The sequence below is a fragment of the Malaclemys terrapin genome, chromosome 2 (genome assembly GCF_027887155.1).
Source record: "Malaclemys terrapin pileata isolate rMalTer1 chromosome 2, rMalTer1.hap1, whole genome shotgun sequence".
NCBI classification, from domain to species: Eukaryota; Metazoa; Chordata; order Testudines; family Emydidae; genus Malaclemys; species Malaclemys terrapin.
Window position 1 is genome coordinate 81,561,174 of NC_071506.1, and position 21,310 is coordinate 81,582,483.

The 21,310-nt window shown below is 41.4% G+C and overlaps 1 protein-coding gene across 2 annotated transcripts in view; it reads left to right on the top strand.

The window, feature by feature from the left end:
* The first annotated feature begins 1,073 nt into the window (after positions 1-1,073).
* The window catches only part of ABHD3 (abhydrolase domain containing 3, phospholipase), a 37,530-nt gene continuing 17,293 nt past the window's right edge, over positions 1,074-21,310 (top strand). The window contains exons 1-6 of one of the 2 annotated variants that reach the window (XM_054019803.1): positions 1,074-1,510; positions 5,519-5,682; positions 7,545-7,727; positions 9,961-10,006; positions 13,504-13,616; positions 18,655-18,828. In XM_054019803.1, coding sequence (XP_053875778.1) covers positions 1,349-1,510; positions 5,519-5,682; positions 7,545-7,727; positions 9,961-10,006; positions 13,504-13,616; positions 18,655-18,828 — 842 coding nt within the window. In that variant the 5' untranslated portion in view covers positions 1,074-1,348. The remainder of the gene's footprint in view (positions 1,511-5,518; positions 5,683-7,544; positions 7,728-9,960; positions 10,007-13,503; positions 13,617-18,654; positions 18,829-21,310) is intronic. The other variant, XM_054019802.1, reaches the window with a different exon arrangement.

Genomic DNA, 21,310 nt, shown 5'->3' on the forward strand with positions numbered 1-21,310 from the left:
ACAACAGAAAAACTTCAAAAACAGACTCCAAAGAGAGACTGCTGAGCTAGAATTGATATGCAAACTAGACACAATCAACTCAGGATTGAATAAGGACTGGGAATGGCTGAGCCATTACAAACATTGACTCTATCTCCCCTTGTAAGTATTCTCACACTTATTATCAAACTGTCTGTACTGGGCTAGCTTGATTATCACTTCAAAAGTTTTTTTTCTCTTAATTAATTGGCCTCTCAGAGTTGGTAAGACAACTCTCACCTGTTTATGCTCTCTGTATGTGTGTATATATATCTCCTCAATATATGTTCCATTCTATATGCATCCGAAGAAGTGGGCTGTAGTCCACGAAAGCTTATGCTCTAATAAATTTGTTAGTCTCTAAGGTGCCACAAGTACTCCTGTTCTTCTTTTTGCGGATACAGACTAACACGGCTGTTACTCTGAAATATATCACAAGGTGTCAATGGAAAAGTTATGATTTGCTAAGTATGATTATCCTGTTTATATGCATGTATCATCTTTGTATCGGAAGTTATGAATATTGGCCATGTACAGGTATCTTATACATGTGTTGTATTCCTGGGTAACCCCCAGCAGAGAGAATTGACATTGGTGCAAGACAGCTATGTATTGATGGCCCATCAAGGACACTAAACTCTCACAATGGCCCATAGAAGAAACTCATCCTGCCCAGAGCACTCTTCCTGTGCACACCTCAGTCTCTGGGGGGGTGGGGGGGGGGCAATGGCCAATTGTGTTATCAAAGCATGTAAGGACATCTGACATGCCGGGGAGCCCTTGCTACACCATCGCTCCCACCTGGTAGTGAGCCAATGCGCTTTGGAAGCATGGCCTTGAGCCCACCCTGCAATAAGCCTGATTCCCGCACCCCCATCACCAACTAGAGAGCGGCAGGATCCTCCTGCATGCAGATCTCCCCACCCCCACCCCACCGCCACATCCCTGCCTCTCTAGCCCCCTGCCCGGGTGTGGCTCGTGCGCCTTGTCACAGCTGTCTCGCCCTGTCCCCCACTGCGGTAATCTCCGCCCGAGCGCACGGGCCCGGCCTTGGACAACCGGAGGGGAGGGCCAGGGGCGGAGCAGGCTGGGCAGCCGCAAGAAGAGGAAGCGCCGCTGCTGCTGGGGCGGCCCCGGAACGTTCCGCTGGCTGCAGCAGATTCGGCACCGTCTGGATCCCGGGGAAGCAGCAGGACGGAGTCAGCTGCCGGGCTCCTTCCCCCCGAGCTCCCCTAGGGTGTATGCGCCGCTTCCCAGCCCTGGATCGCCGGGCGCTTCCCCCTCCCCGTGTGTGTGCCGCATCCCGCCGTCCGGAGCTGCCTTTGCTGCTATGAGGCTGCTGGAGACCGATCTGCAGGTCCTGACCCGGGAGCTGTCCCTGTACCTGGAGATCCAGGTGCCGGCGGGGCTCTTCGGTTCCGGTGTGGGCTTGTCCCTGGTGCTGGGCTTCAGCGCCGCCTTCGCCTGCTATTACCTCAGTAGCATCGCCAAGGTGAGTGGAGACAGGCGGTAGGATGGTTCTGGGGGTAGAGAACAGACGATGCTCTGACAGCGTTACACTAGGGTCACCGTCAGGTTAAAACGCTTTTTAGAAAAGGCAAATGTCTTCGGCTCTGATACAAACCGCCACTAGCTCGCTAAAGCCGAGAGGAGTTTGCAAACCGCAGACACTTCAGCACTCGCTCCCTTTCCTCGCGTCTGAAGTTTCTTTCACCTTTGGACAAATAAAAGCAAAGCCGCGCTGATTTCACTTTCTAGGCGGCTTCCAGTCAATGTCACTGTCGCCTGCGCTAGAAGGGTGCTCCTTTGTTTGGGTTGCACACACTGCCGGGGGAATGCTCATTTGTTTACACATACTGATGTACGGGGTTTTTAGTTTTATTAAGTCTATTTTTTCATATCCAGTTTTTCTGGGGGTGGGCAGGGGGATGGTGAGAAAATTGTCCTGACAGCACCCTTTTGTCAGTTTCAGTAGACAGACTTTGGGTACAAGGAGTGTTGGAAGGAGAAATTAAGAAAATTCTCCCCCTTCTAAACCATCTGTTGTCTGGCTCTAAACATTTACTAACATTGTGCTAAAGAAAGTAATTTATCTTTCTCCTCTGTACAATTTTTCTGTTCCCTGCATTGTCATTAGCTAAATATACATACTTTGATATGCAGCTCAGATACTTCTATGTTTCCCTCCCTGTATTTCACAAATAATTAACCCTGAAGGAGTTCACTCACCACAGGTGCACCTCCTTGTGGCTGGGTCTGGTTTTTATTTTTTTACCCCATCTGGCACTTCTATTGGTCAGCCCTCTGTCTGAAATGGGGTGCTCCCTTTTAAATCAGCCTTCTGACCAGGTCACTTTATAGTCCCCTACCCCCGTTTCCAGGGTAACACAGTCACACCAGACAAGCTGTCATAGGGTCTTCCATTGCACCTCTAGGTCCTGCACCACTTCCCAGTGGCTAGTAGGGGAAGCCAGGCCCTCCTGCTAATCCAGTCCAGGGACCCTCTGACTAGCAATCCAGACCTGCTCAGTCTCAGTTGTTGTTTCCCTCCTCTTTCCTACCCCACCTCTGTATCGCCTTGCCTGTCTCTGGGTTTATCAGCAGAGCTTCCCTGTGGCTACTTCACCCCCTCTAGACTTCTTGTGAGACTGCCTAGTCCAGGACCGGACCCCAGGGCTTACTCTCCCGCCAGCTCTCCTCCTTGCCCCTGGCTAACTCCCCTTCCTTTTAGTGGTTCCCAAACTGGGGTTCATGAAATGTTATCAGGGGTCCTCAGAAAAAAATTCTGTAATGGCGGACAGAGCCATCCCTAGGGACCCCAGGCGCCGGGGCCGGCAGCCCGAGCCCCGTGACCATGAATTCCTGGCAGAACAAGTTTAAGCTTTGTTGTAGTCGTGCATTGTTTGCCTGGACTGCTCAAGACCCGAATGCTTGTGGGAGGAACTTTTTATTTGCATTGGCTTCTTAAATACCTTCATGCTGTTTCACGTCTGGTACTCCTTGATGAAACATGTAGGAGGCTTAATCAAAGTGATATGGGCTACAGAAGTGAAATCTTGGAACAGTGTTGCCATTTTCATAATGTAATAAAATAATGAATGTAATGATAAATAATAATGTAATAATAAATAGTGTGTAATAAGTGTGTCATAAAAAAAACAAATTATTTCCAAGATCACTGCTTCTATAATTTATACTCAGGTAAAGGAGAAAATCCCTGGAAATATTAATTTTAGGAGGAGGTTCACGAGATCTGATATTTTCATGAAAGGGGGTCACAAGCAGGGCCGGCTCCAGGTTTTCTGCCCCCCCAAGCGGGAAAAAAAAAAAAAGCCGCAGCAGCACGATCGCACCGCTCTACTCTTCGGCGGCAATTCTGTGGCAGGTCCTTCGCTCCAAGGGACGGAGGGACCTGCTTTTGAATTGCTGCCGAAGACCCGGACATGCCACCCCAAAAGCGGCCAGCGTGCCGCCCCTTGGTATTGGCCACCCCAAGCACCTGCTTCTTTAGCTGGTGCCTGGAGCCGGCCCTGGTCACAAGCAGGGCCAGCTCCAGGCACCAGCCGACCAAGCACGTGCTTGGGGCAGCACCTTGTAAGGGGCAGCCAATCTTGGGGTGGCAGGGGGCGCTCCGGGTTTTTTGTTGTTGTTGTTTTTGTTTTGGCTGGGAGGGGAGGGTGTTGTTTGTGTTTCAGTGGTGTGGCATGGGGCTGGGGGGATGTTTTGGCGGCACGGTGCTGGGGGGGGGGTGTGTTTCGGCAGCCTGGTACTCAGGGGGGTGTTTCAGCGGTGCGGCGTTGGGGGCGGGGTATTTTGGTGGCGCGGCACTGGGGGTGTGTGTTTCGGTGGGGCGGGGTGGCGCTGGGGGGGTGTTTCAGCGATGCGGCGCTGGGTGGTGGTGTTTCGTCGGGGCAGAGTGGCGCTGGGGGGGGGTTACAGCGGGACAGCGCTCTTTTTTTTTTTTGCTTGCAGCGGCAAAAAAGTTAGAGCCGGCCCTGGTCACAAGTTGTTAAAGTTTGGGAACCACTGCTCTAGAGAGTGACTACAGACCTCCTCCCTACAGCCCCTTTCTGCTCTCACTTCCTGGCTTTATACTATTAGCCCAGCTTGGCCCCCAGCTGGGCTTTGTCTGCTATTAGGCCCTATCAGGGCCGGCTCTGGCTTTCTGGCCGCCCCAAGCAAAACAAAAAAAAACAAAAAAACCCGGCGGCCAGAATAGCAAAGCAAAAAAAAAAACCAAACCTGCAGCGCGGCCGGAGCCAGGGTGCAGGGGGACTCCCTGCCCTGCAGATGTCCCCTGGCTAGCGGGGGAGCAGGAGGAGAGAGAGAAGGGGGGTGGCCAGGGCTTCAGCGGGGCACTGCCACGTGGCCCCTCCCGCTGTGCCCCCTGTCGGGAGGGTTCCGCACCACTCCGGTTGGCTGGGAGGGAAGGACGCGGGCTGCCCTGCCGGGCTTGCTGCAGGGCACTCCCGTCCTCCACGCCACTGCCCCCTACAGGGCGGCTGGAGTGGTACAACAAAAAAAACAAAAAAACAAACAAACAAAAAGCGGCCGTGCCGCCCTAGGATTGGGCAGAATGCCGCCTCCTACAAGCTGCCGCCCCAAGCAGCAACTTGCTCGGCTGGTGCCTGGAGCCGGCCCTGGGCCCTATGAAGCCCGGATTCCTCTCCAGATACAGCATCTAAGGTTAATTGACCTCACCAGTCCCACATTAACATGGTCAGGGCTTGTGTGGGGTGGACCCCACATCACAGACTCAAATAATTTGGTTGCAATGAGCCAGATCCTGGTGTAATTTACATCAGATAAGGATTTGGCCTGATGTTTCATCTGTTGAGAAAGTACAGGAAACAGTGTATATGATTACTGGGAATATACACAGATTCTTTTCCACCAAAGGAAGGATGGCCTTCTGGTTAAGGCAAAAGACTGGGTGCCAGGAGAATTTGGTCCTATTGCTGGCTGGGCTTTAGGCTGTGTCTAGCATTTTTCTTCAAATTTCCCACTGTTGCATTACTGCTGAGCAGCTAGAGAGGACTAAGTAACATCATGTTTAAAATACTAGCAACTTGTCAACTACAGACCTCAAACTTCCTGTACAAAGGGTGTGTTGATTAAGCTTTGTGTTTCTTTATTTCCCCATCTGTGAAATGCGGGTAATAATATCTGCCTATTACACAAGCTTGTTTTGAGACATAGGTCATATTTGCTAAGTGCTTTCCATCTTTTGATGGGAGGCATTGTGCCAGTGTACACTATTTTTCATGAGAGTATAAGTACTTTAAAAACTTTTTTTTGAAACATCTCATGAATGCATAATGTTTAGAATCAATAGTGTTGTTCTTTGTTTTTTGCTGGTGCTTTTCGATGTACTTATGTTTTTAAAATGAAAGCAAACATTAATTACAAAAATAAATCAGCTCACTGGTAGAGAATGAAACAGCCTTGCCTGAGTTTTGTTCATGGATGCTGCATACCTGACTGTGGTCTCTCTCCCTAGAAACCTCAGTTGGTGACTGGCAGTGAGAGCTTCAGCCGCTTTCTCCAAGAACATTGTCCTGTAGTGTCAGAAACTTACTACCCCACAGTATGGTGCTGGGAGGGCCGGGTGCAGACCCTCTTGCGTCCCTTCATCACCTCAAGATCCCCAGTGCAGTACAGGAAGTGAGTGCCTCTGTCTTGCAAGTTACTATTTTTTCTGCAGCCACATTGTCATTAATGCTGATAGTATTTCATGTAACTACTAATTTAGGAACCACCAGAACTCAGATACCACAGTATCGCTTGTGGTATAATAACCTAGATAGATCTATATGTTTTAGTTTGTGTATACCATACCATGGGGGAGGGAGGGAGGGAGCATACCGTTACTAATTTTCTCAGCTCAAAAACTGCTCCTTTAGTATTCCTTTTAACTCCCCACCAGAGCCAAATTCAGCTCTTTGGTAAGTATGTACAACTCTTCTGAGTTCCAGGGATAAATCTTGTGCCCAGGTTTATCCTTTGTTCTTGGATGCTTGAGTTACGACATGAATAGGTATTTATATTTATTGCTCCTTCTCTAATAATCTCCCTTACACACACATGGGGCTCAATCTTCAGGTCCTTCAAAGCTGCATTTGGCACAGGCCCCGAGGGTGAGGGAAAAGTGGTTTTATGTAACCTTTACAACTCCCCTGAACCTGGGCCCACTGGCAGATGCTACTTCAGCCCCTTGTGCAATGTAGAATAGCTTCAGCATGCAATAGCTCCTAAATGGGTATTCAAAGGACAGCTAGGATGGCTGGAGCACGGCACTGCTTTGGCCAGGCCCCCTTTCCTTGCCCCACAACATTTCCTCTATTCCCGGGTCTGTGAGGAAGGTGGCATAGATCTGGGAACACTGACTTTGTGCCACTCGAGCTTTGCCTCATGCAAGAAGAATCCTCACCGGCCATTTAGAGCAACTTTAAGTCTGCTTCTCATTGCTGAAGCAGTGCAAAGCAGACTTAGCAGGGCCCAGGATCTGGCTTATTCACTTTAAAATATGTGATTCAGCAAGTGCTACTAGTGTTGTACTTGTATTGCTGAGGAAAGAAAAATTATATGCAAGACAGGCCTCATTATGGTAATTCATAGAGCATATGAGTGTTTGTTCACTTTCTTCATCAGAAAGTTGCTAGATGATAGGGAAAATACAGTATGCTTATAAAACTGGCTCAAAACTTGATCTGATGGTTTAAGCCTTGCTTGGTTTCTTGGCATATTGTCAAGTTTGTTGCAGTCTTAACACGGATGAGTTTTAAAAGTACTAACTAGCAAAATGTGTAGACATAGGGCAGGGGTTCTCAACCTGTGGCCCGCGTGCTGCTTACAGCCAATCAGCACAGAGCTGTGCCTCATGTGACATCTTCAGGGCCATTCAGGTAGTATTGGATGCGGCCCACATAACACATATGTGGCCCACAATGGTAAATAGGTTGAGAACCACTGACATAGGGTGACATCCTGGCCTCATTTAAGCAACGTGTGTTTGTGTCAATAAAACATACACACACACACACACACACACACACAAAACCTCCTTAACTTACCAAAACGAAACCCACTGCATACATTTCTCCCCCAAGGAGATGATGAGAGAAAAAAAACGTGACAGAATTTAGTCACATCTCTTAATGTCCTACTGGATGGCATTCGTACTACAGTGATGAGCATGTTATTAGAATCTCTTTAGAAGGCAATGGCAAAGCTCCCATTGACTTCAATGCGACCAGGATTTCACCAGTAATTCACAAAGGACTAGATCCTCAGCTGGTGGAAATCAGCATAGCTCCACCGAGGATATATACTGACTTACACTAGCTGAAGGTCTGGCCCTTAATGAATTATAATTATTCACGAATTTTGCTATCTAATACTTTTAATACTAAAATAAGATTAAGGATATAAATTCCACAGGTAATATTTTCTGAACTGTAAATACTTTTCATGGTACATTTAAAAAAACCCCTAATCAGTATTGTCTCTTGAACTGTTCCTTTCAGTGAGCTTATTAAAACACCAGATGGAGGACAGATTTCACTGGATTGGTTTGATAATAATGACAGCATATGTTTTCCGGATGCCAGCACAAGACCCACTATCCTATTACTGCCTGGCCTCACAGGAACAAGCAAGGAATCCTACATTCTTCACATGATCCAACAGAGTGAAATGCTGGGATATAGGTACTCCTAACTTTAGCGTTTTGCTTGTTCAACTAAAATTGTATGTATGTGTGTGTATAGAAGATGTCTACTAGAGCAACTGATATCTACAGGAATCAATTACATAGGATAATATTTGATAATAATAAATAAGAATTGTATAGACTAGAGCACTGTATGGGCCTATTTCTCTACTGCCCTCCACCTTGTGCAAAGTGCGTGCAAAATGCAAGATGTCAGAGCAGCAGCTTTTGGACATACTTTGCTCAGGTGTAAATTACCACACGAGGTGTAAGGGAATGGAAAATGATTCCCTAAATTCTTTATAAATGTGTCTTTGTAACCTTTCCTCTGTTCCTTCAAGAGGAGAGCTGTTGTGTTGAGCGCCAAACAGGTGAATGTGGAGGGGACTGTTGGGGGATGACTAGGGGGGAGGGATAGCTCAGTGGTTTGAGCATTGGCCTGCTAAACCCAGGGTTATGAGTTCAATCCTTGAGGGGGCCACTTGAGGGGGCAAAATCAGTACTTGGTCCTGCTAGTGAAGGCAGGGGGCTGGACTTGATGACCTTTCAGGTTTCCTTCCAGCTCTATGAGATAAGTCTCTCTCTCTCTCTCTCTCTCTCTCTCTCTATATATATAAATAGGTGCCAGCTCTGGCAAGGGCTACTGGATCCATACTGATTCAGTGATCAAGCCCTCATCTACTGTGTGCAGAGCATTCCAGCCCTGAAACTGATGGTTAAGGGGTAGATTCTGTCACCCATGGACTGTTCTGCCCATAGCCCACTTATTGAGGCTTTGAGGAAGAGTTGGATCAGGGAAGTGAACTGGATCATAACTAGGGCTCATAGGTGCAATAACTTCACTGCTGTTCTGCGTTAGGATGAAATAACCTGGTGTACCATTGTGATTATGTAACCTACACACCTTCTGGGTGTGCTGTTCTGTCCATCTAGTGGCACTAAGACCACTTAAAAGAGAGAGAGATTAATGAGTTTGCTCTACAGCCTTGGCTAAGAGGCAGTTGGCTTTTAGCTCATGCTGTAGAGGCTCACGTACTAGGCTCCAGAGGTCTCAGGTTCGATCCCGTCTGCCAATGACTGGGGGCTGTTGGCGTTACAATTACTCCAGAATCCCTATTTCAAGACTATTGAGTTTTGTCACTGCAGACTGAGTTCTGGCACTAAGTATATTGACTTCTGCAAATGCTCAGGTATGACCATTCATGTTCGGCTACTCGTTCTCCACATGGAGGTTCAGATACCTGTATTGATTTTTTTTAAAATGTAAAATAACTTAGGAACCCCCTCCCCAAAACCTAAAACTTGGGTACCCTTTTTTTTAAATAGAAGTATTTATATGTATTCATTTATCATGTATTCATGACAAATGTGTACACAGCAGGGCTCCCAAGAGTGGAAGAATATAGCTTTTTTAAAAAAAAGTTTAGGTCAGATCACAAAAGATCTGGTGGTTTTGTTTTTAATTAATTTTAAGCAATAAAATCCCTAGAATTAAAAGAAAAACAAGTCCATCTTTTTTGCATTTAATCAACTTTTTAAAAAACTAAAAGTTTTTAGAGTAGAGTAGAGAGGACAAATAAAACAATAAGATTTATCAAGAAAACTAAAGATCTTTAAATCAAGGTAATTCTTACTACCAGAAAGTTTTGCCACTATCACTAGGATCAAATAGAGAGAGGTCCATGCCGCACCGATTAAAAACTCCCCTCCCTAACAACCTATACAAAACTCTGGGGTGTTTGGATCTATGGTTTTGGTTCTGGCTCACGTCTACTACCAAATAAGCATTATCTAGACTGACTCTGATCCTGCAATTTGATCCTCATGGGCAGACATGTGTCCATAAACAACCCAATTGACTTCAGTGAATCTCTATGCAGGCTTAAGTAGGGTTACCAGAGAGCAACTGTGAAAAAACGGGATGGGGGTAGAGGGTAATAGGCGCCTATATAAGAAAAAGTCCCAAAAAACGGGACTGTCCCTTTAAAAACGGGACATCTGGTCACCCTAGGTGTAAGAGTCCGTCCAAGCAGGTCAGATTGCAGGATAAGAATTTACATATTTAGTAAATAAGTTTAGACTTCTTATTGGAACACATTTCTTTATGTATTTTCATTACATTTTTATTTTAAAATGATCTTTAAAAATAAAAGTGTAATTCTAAGATGATTTTTGTACACGTCTATACAATAAACAATGTATATATTCAGATTTACCTTCTCAATTTTTAGATGTGTGGTTTTTAACAACCGAGGAACTGCTGGTGAGACTCTCTTGGTAAGGATCAATTTAAAAAAAAAATAAAAACTTTCATTGTATAGACAGCTCATATTGAAGTTATCAGTGTTAATTCTTAGGGCTGGATTCTAATCTAAGATGACTACACTTGATGTGGCAAACTAACAAATAGAATCTAGCCTGTAGTTGACTGAATGCACATCTCTAATTATATTTATTCAGATTAGAATAGCACCCATCTTTGATTTTTAACCTCAGTTCTTATAGTGGAATATGCTAAAATGTGGTTGGTCAGTTAGGGCCAGATCAAAAGCCCTGGAAATCAATTGAAAGATTCCCGTTGACTTCTATGAGTTTGGGATCAGGCCCTTAGTTCTTGATTTTATAACTGGCATATATTCACCTTTTAAAAAGGCTATTAATTTCTTATATGGCATCTACTTTACTTGTAGGGGCTCCATGTTTCTTGATAAATAGCAAACCATAGACATTTAAAGTTCAGAAATCATACTGTCATTTTCTGAATTTTGGGTGGTTGGATGTCATCAATAAAAATGCTTTGTGATAGCTGCTTTTCTGGAGGATAACATGATTTTTGCAGCAATAAATAAATGTACTCTAATCTGCACAATAAAGATGTAGGGTATTACATTGATGTATTTCATTTTAGAAAGATTTGAATAATTTAATATCTCTACCAGCAAAAATTAATAGCTTTTGTATTTTCTTCTCCAACAATACTATAGTATCTAAATGTACATTTGTAATTTATCCATTGCAATATTTTCTAATGTTTTAACACATAAATCAGAAATAAGCAGTGGCAGTTACTTCAAACCACATTGTCTGTATGAATTTTAACTGGACCTGGATAAAATTTTAAAAAACTTTGCCATTATTAACTGACCCACCATTATGCATTATTGTATGAATGAACCAGTTTTATCTGAAACATTTTGTTTTTTGATTTTTTTTTTAAATAAGCCTACTTTCATTTTTTCCCCAACAATTACAATACAAGATGAGCTACTAGCGGAAGTTGTTTTCAGGATTTACACAGCATATTATTTTAGAAACTAGTGATAAATTACTGAAATCTTAAAGCTAAGCTCTTTTTGCAGCTAGGCTCAAGATGTGCTGAAATATTGCTGAATAAGCTTTGTTTCTTCATATATATTTTGTTGGCAAGTTCTGCAGCTGTTATGAGTGTGCACAATGCTGAGTATTGTTGTGGTTTGCATTTTTTAATCCACTGATTTTTAAAACAACTTAAAAATGCCCATTATGCTTTCTCTTAACCCATTAAAATGTTTCAGTGAAAACACTGCCATGTTAAGAGTCACTTTTCTGCATACTTTTGGAGATGTATCTACAAAGCTGTTTTGTGACACACAAAGTCCTTGTTGATGAATTTCAGATTCAGTAAGTGAAAAGATCTCTTGTTTCAATGCTTTGTGTTTATTTCAGTATAATCGGCTTAACATATTTTATAAGATCTTACTATGGACTCAAACAGCTGAAGTTATAACATTTTTTCTGCAGGTTTTTTTCCCCACATATTTATATAAAATCCCAAAGTAATGAGTCTGAAGCATAGTCAGGCAACATAATAAAACGTATTAATGAAAATAATTCGTGTTCTTGTCTTTAGAGAGAGATTTAACTTTAAATTTCCATTAAACAATGCCTATTTAAAGGTTCGGGACTTAAAAAATACTGTACTATCTTTGGTGTTCTGTTGAATGTTAATCTGCTAGATTAAATTACTGTTTGGAAATTATTACGTTAGATGAGCACAGGCATTTCAGCTGAAAAAGCAACAGATGCATTTATTTTATTGTTTTAAAATATCCATATACAGCACATGGAAATGCACTAGGGTTACAGGAATTAAATGTAATATATGCCCAATATCTCTCTGTTTTTACAGTATTTAAGTCACTCATACTTTCTTATGAAAAACATTTTACTCTCCTTAATGAAAATAATTTACTTTTCTCTCTGCAGACTTACCTATTTAATTGAAATGAAATACATTCACACTCAGTTTATAATTAATTAGTTGTAATAAAAGTAAGTGGTAACTCATGTCGTTTTAATTATCCCAGTCCCAGCTTTTCCCCCCCTTTTGTATTTTATTTTTAACATCACTATTTTTATATTCTTGTTAGGTAAATTTAAATTAATTAATTTTATCTAATTAAACATGTTAAAACCAGCCATAAATTTCCAGGCTGTTTAATTGCAAGCAGTTAAAGAAAAATGCTGAAAATACATTGTTGCCTCAGGTTCATGAGATTCTGAATGAGCAAAACTAAAACATCTTGTATGATATTTTAAATACCTGAGGTAAAATCCTGATCCTGTTGAAGTCAAGAGCAGTTTTGTCACTGGCCTCAGTGGGGTCAGGATTTTCCCCTGGCATCTTTAATAACAAATATACAGTTAAAAAAATCTTTGTTTTGGCATATGTGAAATGCACAGGTTACAACTTGATGGGTGTGTGTGTGGGGGGGGGGGGGGGGAGGCTATTTTATTGGGTTGTTGTTGTGCCTGAGGATAGATGCCTCCACTTGTACTGCCTTCCACAACCTGGGCAGGTAAAACTATAAAGTCTTGTTTATTCTTTGGGTAAGTCGAGGGGAGATGGGACAATAAGGACCAGGTGAAACTCTCGTTGAAGGCAGTGGGAGTCTTTCCAGGCCCCAGATCAGGAACGGATTCCTATTCAGAACTTGAAAAGATGCTTAAAGTTAGCTCGTGTTTAAGTGTTGTCCTGAACAGGAATGGAGAACAGACTTCCAGAAGTGCTTTCCTAAATCAGAGCTTTAATGAACAGATCTCTTGTTTGGATGCCTTTCAGTGTAACCAGCTTTAAATATTTTTGCATTTTAAACTTCTGCAACAAACTAAGATATCAGAAGTTATATGCTTTCTTCAGGGTATCCTCTGCCCTAAATTAGAATTGGAAAATGCTCAAAGGGACAGCCTAGTCTGAAAGAGATTTTAATAGCATTAGTACTAAAGCTATTTTAAACAAGATTTTTTGTAGTACCTATATATTGACTAGTTTTTTAAAAATTTCTATATGTAAATTTAATTCTACTGAATATTTGCTAGCACATTTAAATGTGGATTAAGATGAAGAAATGGGCATCACACACATTTTAGAGAGTTTTTGTAGGGCACTCTCCTTTCTACACATTGCAGTCTTCATGATGTGCTTTACTTCCTCATAGATTTTTAACTAGCAATGATGCCTATCAATTTTTGAACAAATTTCAGCCATAGACTCTATGTCCAGAATTTGGCCAGTTAATTTTTGGACAGTTGCAGATATTGAGCATACCTCTGAGCTGTTAGTTGTGCTCAAAAATATGACTCCTACTGCCACTACTTTCCCAAAATTATGTAGGCTCATCTTATTGTAGTTTGATGAGAAATGTTAAGTTTGTCATGTTCAGCTTCCTCTTTGGTTTGTCCTTAAGGATGATGCAAATGCTTATGCTAGTGTTTTTCCTTGTGGCTCATTACAGACACCAAGGACTTACTGTGCTGCTAACACAGAGGATTTGGAAGCTGTTATTCATCATATACACAACATGCATGCCTCAGCTCCATTTATGGCAGCAGGTGTTTCTATGGGAGGGTAAGAATTTATATAACAGAAATCCCTTTATTTTAGTTTACCAATCATGAACTAAGAGTGCTGCTGTTTGGCTGTAGTTTAGTGCAGTGTAATGTTTTCTGGAGTGAAATGGAGTTAAAATAGTTAATACAGTTACAAAAATCAACAAAGATCCTAATTAAGGGTTCTGTTCAGCAAGTTGCATGATTCAATGGGATGGGTGCTCATCTACATGGCTGAATTTCATTTCTCAGCCCCCACATATAGGTTTTGCAAATGTATTAAATCTTATTTGAAACCTATGGGTGTAAAATTGAACTTTTATCCATATAGGCAGGTCTCCATTAATTGTTTTGTGATTGTGGAATTTGCCATGGAATTCACCCTGGTTATAAAATTGTGCTCTAAAATCCATTATTTCACTTTTTAAAAAATAGTGTTCCTATACTTCATGAGGCTTGTCTAGAATAAGATAAAAGCTTTGTTTTGAAAACTATCTTTAACTAACACATTTTAAAACCTCAGGATAGACAGGGCAAGTTGCAGTTTTAATTCTCATTGCTAGTATAGATAAAGGGGAGCCTCAAGTTCACTTTGACTAGCTAAGATGTTAACAATGATTTGACCTGTCTACACTATGATTTTCAAATGTGCTAGCATGTTAACTAGCACCTTTACAAATATATTTTATATTTGTCTAGACAAGCCCATGATTGCACTGAAAATCTTTAAAATGTGAATTGAATATAACCAATTTAATGATATCTTTCTGTGTTTGCAGACAGCCTGAAACAGTAGCTCTGAGAGGTGTGAAGTGTTCATTCATCACACTGGATTATTAATTATGAAACCTAAACAGGACAGTACAAAGTCTCTTATTATTAACTGTTTCACTGCTGATCATTTTAGCATAAACATCCAACTAGTAGGCCTGATCCAAAGCTCATTGAAATCAAAGGAAATCTTTCTGCTTACTTCAGTGGTTTGTGGATCAGGCCCAATGTGCTTATTGCACAATTCCAAAGTGGAACTGCACCTCCCCAGATGCCAAAAGTACTGAGCTGTCAAAACTCCGGCTTCTCCTTGACAACTGCCACCATGCAGTTAGGCATTGGTCTGTAGAAAACCTGAAAGTGTGACGAAATGTAAAATAAACTGAAGGTGATATTAAAATAAATAACAGTGGGGCTCCCATGCTGATTTCATTCTTCAGCATCAGATCTAATTAAATAAAACCTTTGTTTAAAAGTTTGTTGTCTGCCGATTTTCTCTGAGGCCTGGTCTACGTGAATAACAAAGCTGAAATTGATGTACTTAGATCTACTCACCGCAGTGTGTTCACTGCAGTGAGTCGATTGCTGCGCTCCCCCGTCAACTCCGCCTGTGCCTCTCACTCTGGTGAAGTACTGGAGTCGATGGGAGAGTGCTCGGCAGTCAATTTATCACATCTTCACTAGACGCAATAAATCAACCCCCGCTGGATCGATTGGTGTGCGTGGATCCTGAGGGTAATGTAGACAAGCCCTGAGTGTGCCCCAGAAGCTGGTTGCAGAACTTTGGTCCATCTTGTTGCAGAGTACTTAGGCACTTATTAAGATGTCCCAAACTTCCTCATTACAGCAACTCTACTTCCATCTGCTCTAAAGGACGAAGGAAAGCAGATAAAAAATAAAATAGAGCCAAAATATAGAGGAAGTGGAGCCAATGTATTATGTTCCTTTCCCTGCCTAGCAGTCTGTGGAAGCCCTAGCAGGGCTTCTCACTTTATAGTTAGGAGAAAGAACAGGAGTACTTGTGGCACCTTAGAGACTAACAAATTTATTAGAGCATAAGCTTTCGTGGCTGTAGTCCACGAAAGCTTATGCTCTAATAAATTTGTTAGTCTCTAAGGTGCCACAAGTACTCCTGTTCTTTTTGCAGATACAGACTAACACGGCTGCTACTCTGAAACCTGTCATTATAGTTAAGGTTTGTTAGAGGAAGGGTGGGCTTCAGAGATGTATGATTCAGAAGCAGGAAGTAATACTGTCAACAAAACCAGTGAGTTAATGCTGCTAAAAGCAGTATTATTAACACTCACTCAGTGCTGGCCCCTATCCAGAGAAGGGAAGTACAGCACTGTTAGAATGGACAATGTGCAGTGCCAGCACAACTTCCTGGAAAATTGTGCTGCAAGGTAGGAAGGGAAACACCCAGAGAGTCTCTTTATTAAAGAGTTCCAGGGAGGGGAAATTTTCATTGGGAATTCTGTGAGTTCAAGGCTGAAATTCCTACTCCCTCTGGTCCTTTCTTATGGGTTGTGCTGAGGATGGGTACAATGTGGCTCTCTGTACTGGCATTTACCTACTAAGCCATACTGACCTTTGCAAGTTATTGGATAATTACAGATTTGTTCAGTGGACACAGTTATTGATAATGAGGTAAATAAGTAACTTTGAAGCTTTTAAACCCCATTGGCCCAAATCTTGATCCAATTGAGTTTTGCTATTGCCTTCAATGGAACCAAGATTTGGACCATTGCAGGGTTTTTGTTGTTATTGTTATAAATACAAAATAAGAAATATCACAAAACACTAGGACTGAGATTTTTCTGCACTCCCCATTTCATAGTGTAGCTTATTTGGTTGCATAATGAATAATTCTGTGGAATGGATTTACCTGCTTCAATGTGCCCGTGGGACTAATCTTTACTTCCTTCCAGTTCTGGATTTTTAATCCGGCACTGTTCCCCTTTAGACACCTTAACCAGTTGTTTGCTTTTAGTATTAGGATTAGGGTGACCAGATGACCCGATTTTATAGGGACAGTCCCGATTTTTGGGTCTTTTTCTTATATAGGCTCCTATTACCCCCAACCCCTATCCCGATTTTTCACATTTGCTGTCTGGTAACCCTAATTAGAATGGTGAACTATCAATATTTTGCTATGCGTAATTTCATTGTACCACTGAAGTTTGCTTGGGAATGTGTCATTTGCATGTATATTAGATTTGTCTTGTTGCGTATGTAGGAAACATACACTTTTTCCCCATAGATTATCGCAAATGGCAGAATCGAGGTGGGTGGGTGTAACCTGGTTGATTGTGGTTGAATAGGTTCGATTTGGAAGGGGAACCACCAATCTGTGTTTGTGACTGTCTATTGGTTTGCATATGTGAGGCGGTGATGAATGTATGTATATGGATTTACTCTGCATTCCCTGGGGTTGTTGTGGTTTTAAGTTGCCATTGTTCCTTAGTAATCTTAACTGGTTTTCATTGTGTCTTTTATGTTTGAATCAGATAATAGATTCATGCTCTATTTTGTCTTGTTACCTTCTCCTCTAGGATCTGATCTTGCAAAGACTTATGCACATGATTAATTTTAAGCAACTGAGTAGTCCCAAATTGACTACATTGGGATTACTCACATGCTTAAACTTAAGCATCTTTGTAGTGAATGGGACTACTTATCTGCTTAAAGCTAAGCACATGCGTAGGTCTTTGCAGTATCAGGACCTTATAAGAAGCAACTATTCAAAATCCTCATCTTAAAGTACTTTTTAAATTATTTCTTCAATAATTTTAAAAACTTCCTAAATCAAAAACAAAATACAAGTAGAATCCTGACAGACATTTTTAAAAATGCAACACGACCCACAATATTTCATAAGAAGATTGCAGGGCTAGAAGAAACTTAATTTTGGCTGATTAAGAAGGAAATAAAACATTGACTTTACTTCCCTGTGATGTACATTTAAATTAAAGTACACTTCTCTTTGCCTTTCGGTCTGTACTGTTTTGGAAGGGGCACTGCTTCTGTAGCATGAAGCTTCTCAATATCTTTCTCACCATATATATTGTCCAGCTTCCATTTGTGGCTTGTTCTACCACATCAACATTTTTACTGGCTTAGAAATCAATTGTGGATTTTTCATAAGCTCTGTGTATGGGGCAGCATGTAGCTGTGTTGCCTCCCAGTGTCCCACTGCTTCAAGGATGTGGGGATACAAACCCTGTATCAGCTTTATCCCAGTCACAGCTTACATCCCCTGGTATGCCGGACAGTACAGCTGTGCCAGCATGTTGCTTGTTCCTCAATCTTTCCTGTTTGCTCCCTGCCAACATGTGTAGGGTTGGGATGTACCAGCCTCTGGAGACTGTTCTCTCTTCTGCACTGGTACCCATCACTAGCTGGTGCAGGGGAGGAAGGGGATGCCTTATACTCCAATAGTCCCCTGTGAAAGCAGGCAGGATGGGCCACAATCTGCCCTTAGACAGCAAAGGAATGTGAAACTTTTGACCTTCTAGCTTTCAGGCCATCTTCTGTTTTTCTCCTGTACTATCCTACCCATCCTCCTGATTTATTTTTAATCTTTCTGCATCTGGAGTGGCAGGATTCTGTGAGCTCTCCTTCATCTCAGGCATACAGCAGCAATGGAGACTTTAAGTAGTCAGGAAGGCAAGACTTTAATTAGGTCGGGGGTCTTGGCTATATTTTTTCCTAATTTTAAATAACTCATCATCTCCTTTATATTCAAGAGCTGTGCCCACCATATATGCTCCCAAGTGTGATGCAATGGTGGAGGCTAAAATTCCCAAATACTGTCACCAGCCCACACATGTCTCACTGGGTAGATTGCAGTTTTCAAGAGTTTTAAGAAAAATGAAATATTGTAAGACCTAGCACTTTCTGCTCCAAGAGCAAAGCTTTCTGTTCCAAGAGCAAGGCACACTGAATTGACCTTGCCTTTTCTAATGTAAACAGTGTGTACGTATTAAAAATACCTAGCAGTGTGTACGTATTAAAAATACCCCCCCCCAAAAAAAAAACAAAAAAAAAAACACAACTCTGTATACCCTCCTCCTGGGGACAGGATGAGAGAGAAAATGAAACACGTGACAGATGTTAGTAACATCACTTAAGGCACTATTGGAAGGCAGATACCATGGTGATGAGGGTGGTGCAAGAACCCATTTACAATAGAATAGGCTTAAAGTTGGCAGATTGTTATACATGTGATTATATTTAAATGAGTGATCTGACAATTTGATTTGTTTTATTTTTATTCTTCTTTGTAGCATGCTTCTTTTAAATTACCTGGGCCAAACTGGCCGAGAAACCCCTTTGATGGCAGCTGCAATTTTCTCCGCGGGTTGGAATGTTTTTGAGTCTGCGGAATCATTGGAGAAACCACTAAATTGGCTTCTCTTTAACTACTACTTGACTACTTGTTTACAGTCCTCTATTAGTAGGTGAGTCACCTTCTGAAATATTTAGAAAGGTTGAAGATGTTAGTATAGAATATAAGCCAGATATATGGCCTCCTGGGAAAGGAATGCCATTACTGCATTTCACACAATGCTTTCCTTTGTGTGTGTAATCTCAGGAAATTCTGAAATGGAAATGTCTCCTTGCTTGAAAGATTTTCTTCATGGGTGGAATTCACTCTTGTACAGAGAGCTAGCTTATGTACCATTGCAGTCTTCAAAATAAATCTGAAGTGGGACTTAAAATGGTGTGTAGGCTTTGTGCTGGCCCTTTTTACGGGACTGAATTTCACCTCATGCACACATTGATTATCGTAAGGTTATTCATGATTTGGATGGATGGCACCAATTTGATTTTCTTTATAAACTAACCAACATTAACACATTTATCTTGATAGCTACATAGATATGAATTTGTTTAAAAAAATCAACTCTGAAAACAAAAAGGAGGGGAAAGGGTTGCTCACACGAAGTCTTAAAGAAATGATTTTTTTGTTCCTAAAATCAAAGTTCTCCTTTTTATCCTTGTCAGCTTTCTAATGACTAATGCAGATTTCATCCATGTTTCTGGTAGGGCTGTCAAGCGATTAAAAAAATTAATCGAGATTAATCGTGCGATTAAAAAATAATTATGATTAATCGCTCTGTTAAACAATAATAGACTACCATTTATTTAAATATTTTGGATGTTTTCTACATTTTCAAATATATTGATTTCAGTTAGAACACAGAATACAAAGTGTATAGTTCTCACTTTATATTTATTTTTTATTACAAATATTTGCACTGTAAAAAAATAGTATTTTTCAATTCACCTAATCCAAGTACTATAGTGCAATCCTTTTATTATGAAAATTGAACTTACAAATGTAGAGTTATGTACAAAAAATAACTGCACTCAAAAATAAAACAATGTAAAACTTTAGAGCCTACAAGTTAACTCAGTCCTACTTCTTGTTCAGCCAATTGCTCAGACAAACAATTTTGTTTACATTTGTAGGAGCTAATGCTGCCCGCTTCTTGTTTACAATGTCACCTGAAAGTGAGAACTGGTGTTTGCATGGCACTGTTGTAGCCGGCGTCACAAGATATTTAAGTGCCAGATGCGCTAAAGATTCATATGTCCCTTCATGCTTTGCCTATTATTCCAGAGGACATGTCCATGCTGATGATGGGCTCTGCTCAATAACAATCCAGAGCAGTGCAGACTGATGCATGTTCATTTTCATCATCTGAGTCAGATGCCACCAGATGCATAGCGAGCGCCCTCCGTACCCTCCGACCGGAGGGGGCCCCGCAAGGAAGGGGGCCCCTAAAAGTGGCAAAATAAATACTACATTCCAGTTTCTGCATTGTAAGGGTCCCCGCCCGGACATATGTTCGGAGGGGGCCACCGTTCAGAGCGGGCCACGTTCTTTGTTGCTACGGCCCTGGATGCCACCAAGAATGCTGATTTTGTTTTTTGGTTGTTCAAGTTCTGTAGTTTCCACATTGGACTGTTGCTCTTTTAAGACTTCTGAAAGCATGCTCTATACCTCTTCCCTTTCAGATTTTGAAAGGCACTTCAGATTCTGAAACCTTGGGTTGAGTGCTGTAGCTCCCTTTAAAAATCTCACATTGGTACCTTCTTTGTGTTTTGTCAAAACTGCAGTGAAAGTGTTCTTAAAATGAACAACATGTACTGGGTCATCATCTGAGATTGCCATAACACGAAATATATGGCGGGTAAATGCAGGTAAAACAGAACAGAAGACATACAATTCTCCCCCAAGGAGTTCAGTCACAAATTCAGTTAATGCATTATTTTTTTAACGAGCATCATCAGCATGGAAGCATGTCCTCTGGAATGGTGACCAAAGCATGAAGGGGTATACGAATGTTTAATATACCTGTCATGTAAATACATAGCAATGCTGGGGTGCCATGCGAACACCTGTTCTCATTTTCTGGTGACGTAAATAAGAAGCGGGCAGCATTATCTCCCATAAATGTAAACAAACTTGTTTTTCTTAGTGATTGGCTGAACAAGAAGTCGGACTGAGTGGACTTGAGTAGGCTCTGAAGTTTTACATTTTGTTTTTGAGTGCAGTTATGTAACAAAAAATCTACAGTTGTAAGTTGCACTTTCCTGATAAAGAGATTGCACTACAGTACTTGTATGAGATGAATTGAAAAATATTATTTCTTTTGTTTATAATTTTTACAGTGCAAATATTTGTAATACAAATAATATAAAGTGAGCACTATACACTTTGTATTCTGTGTTGAAATCAAATATTTGAAAATGTAGAAAAACATTCAAAATATTTAATAAATTTCAATTGGTATTCTATTATTTAACAGTGCGATTAAAACTGCGATTAATCACAATTAATTTTTTTAATCGCGATTACTTTTTTTTTAGTTAATTGCGTGAGTTAACTGCGATTAATTGACAGCCCTAGTTTCCGGTTGTATTTGTAAGTAA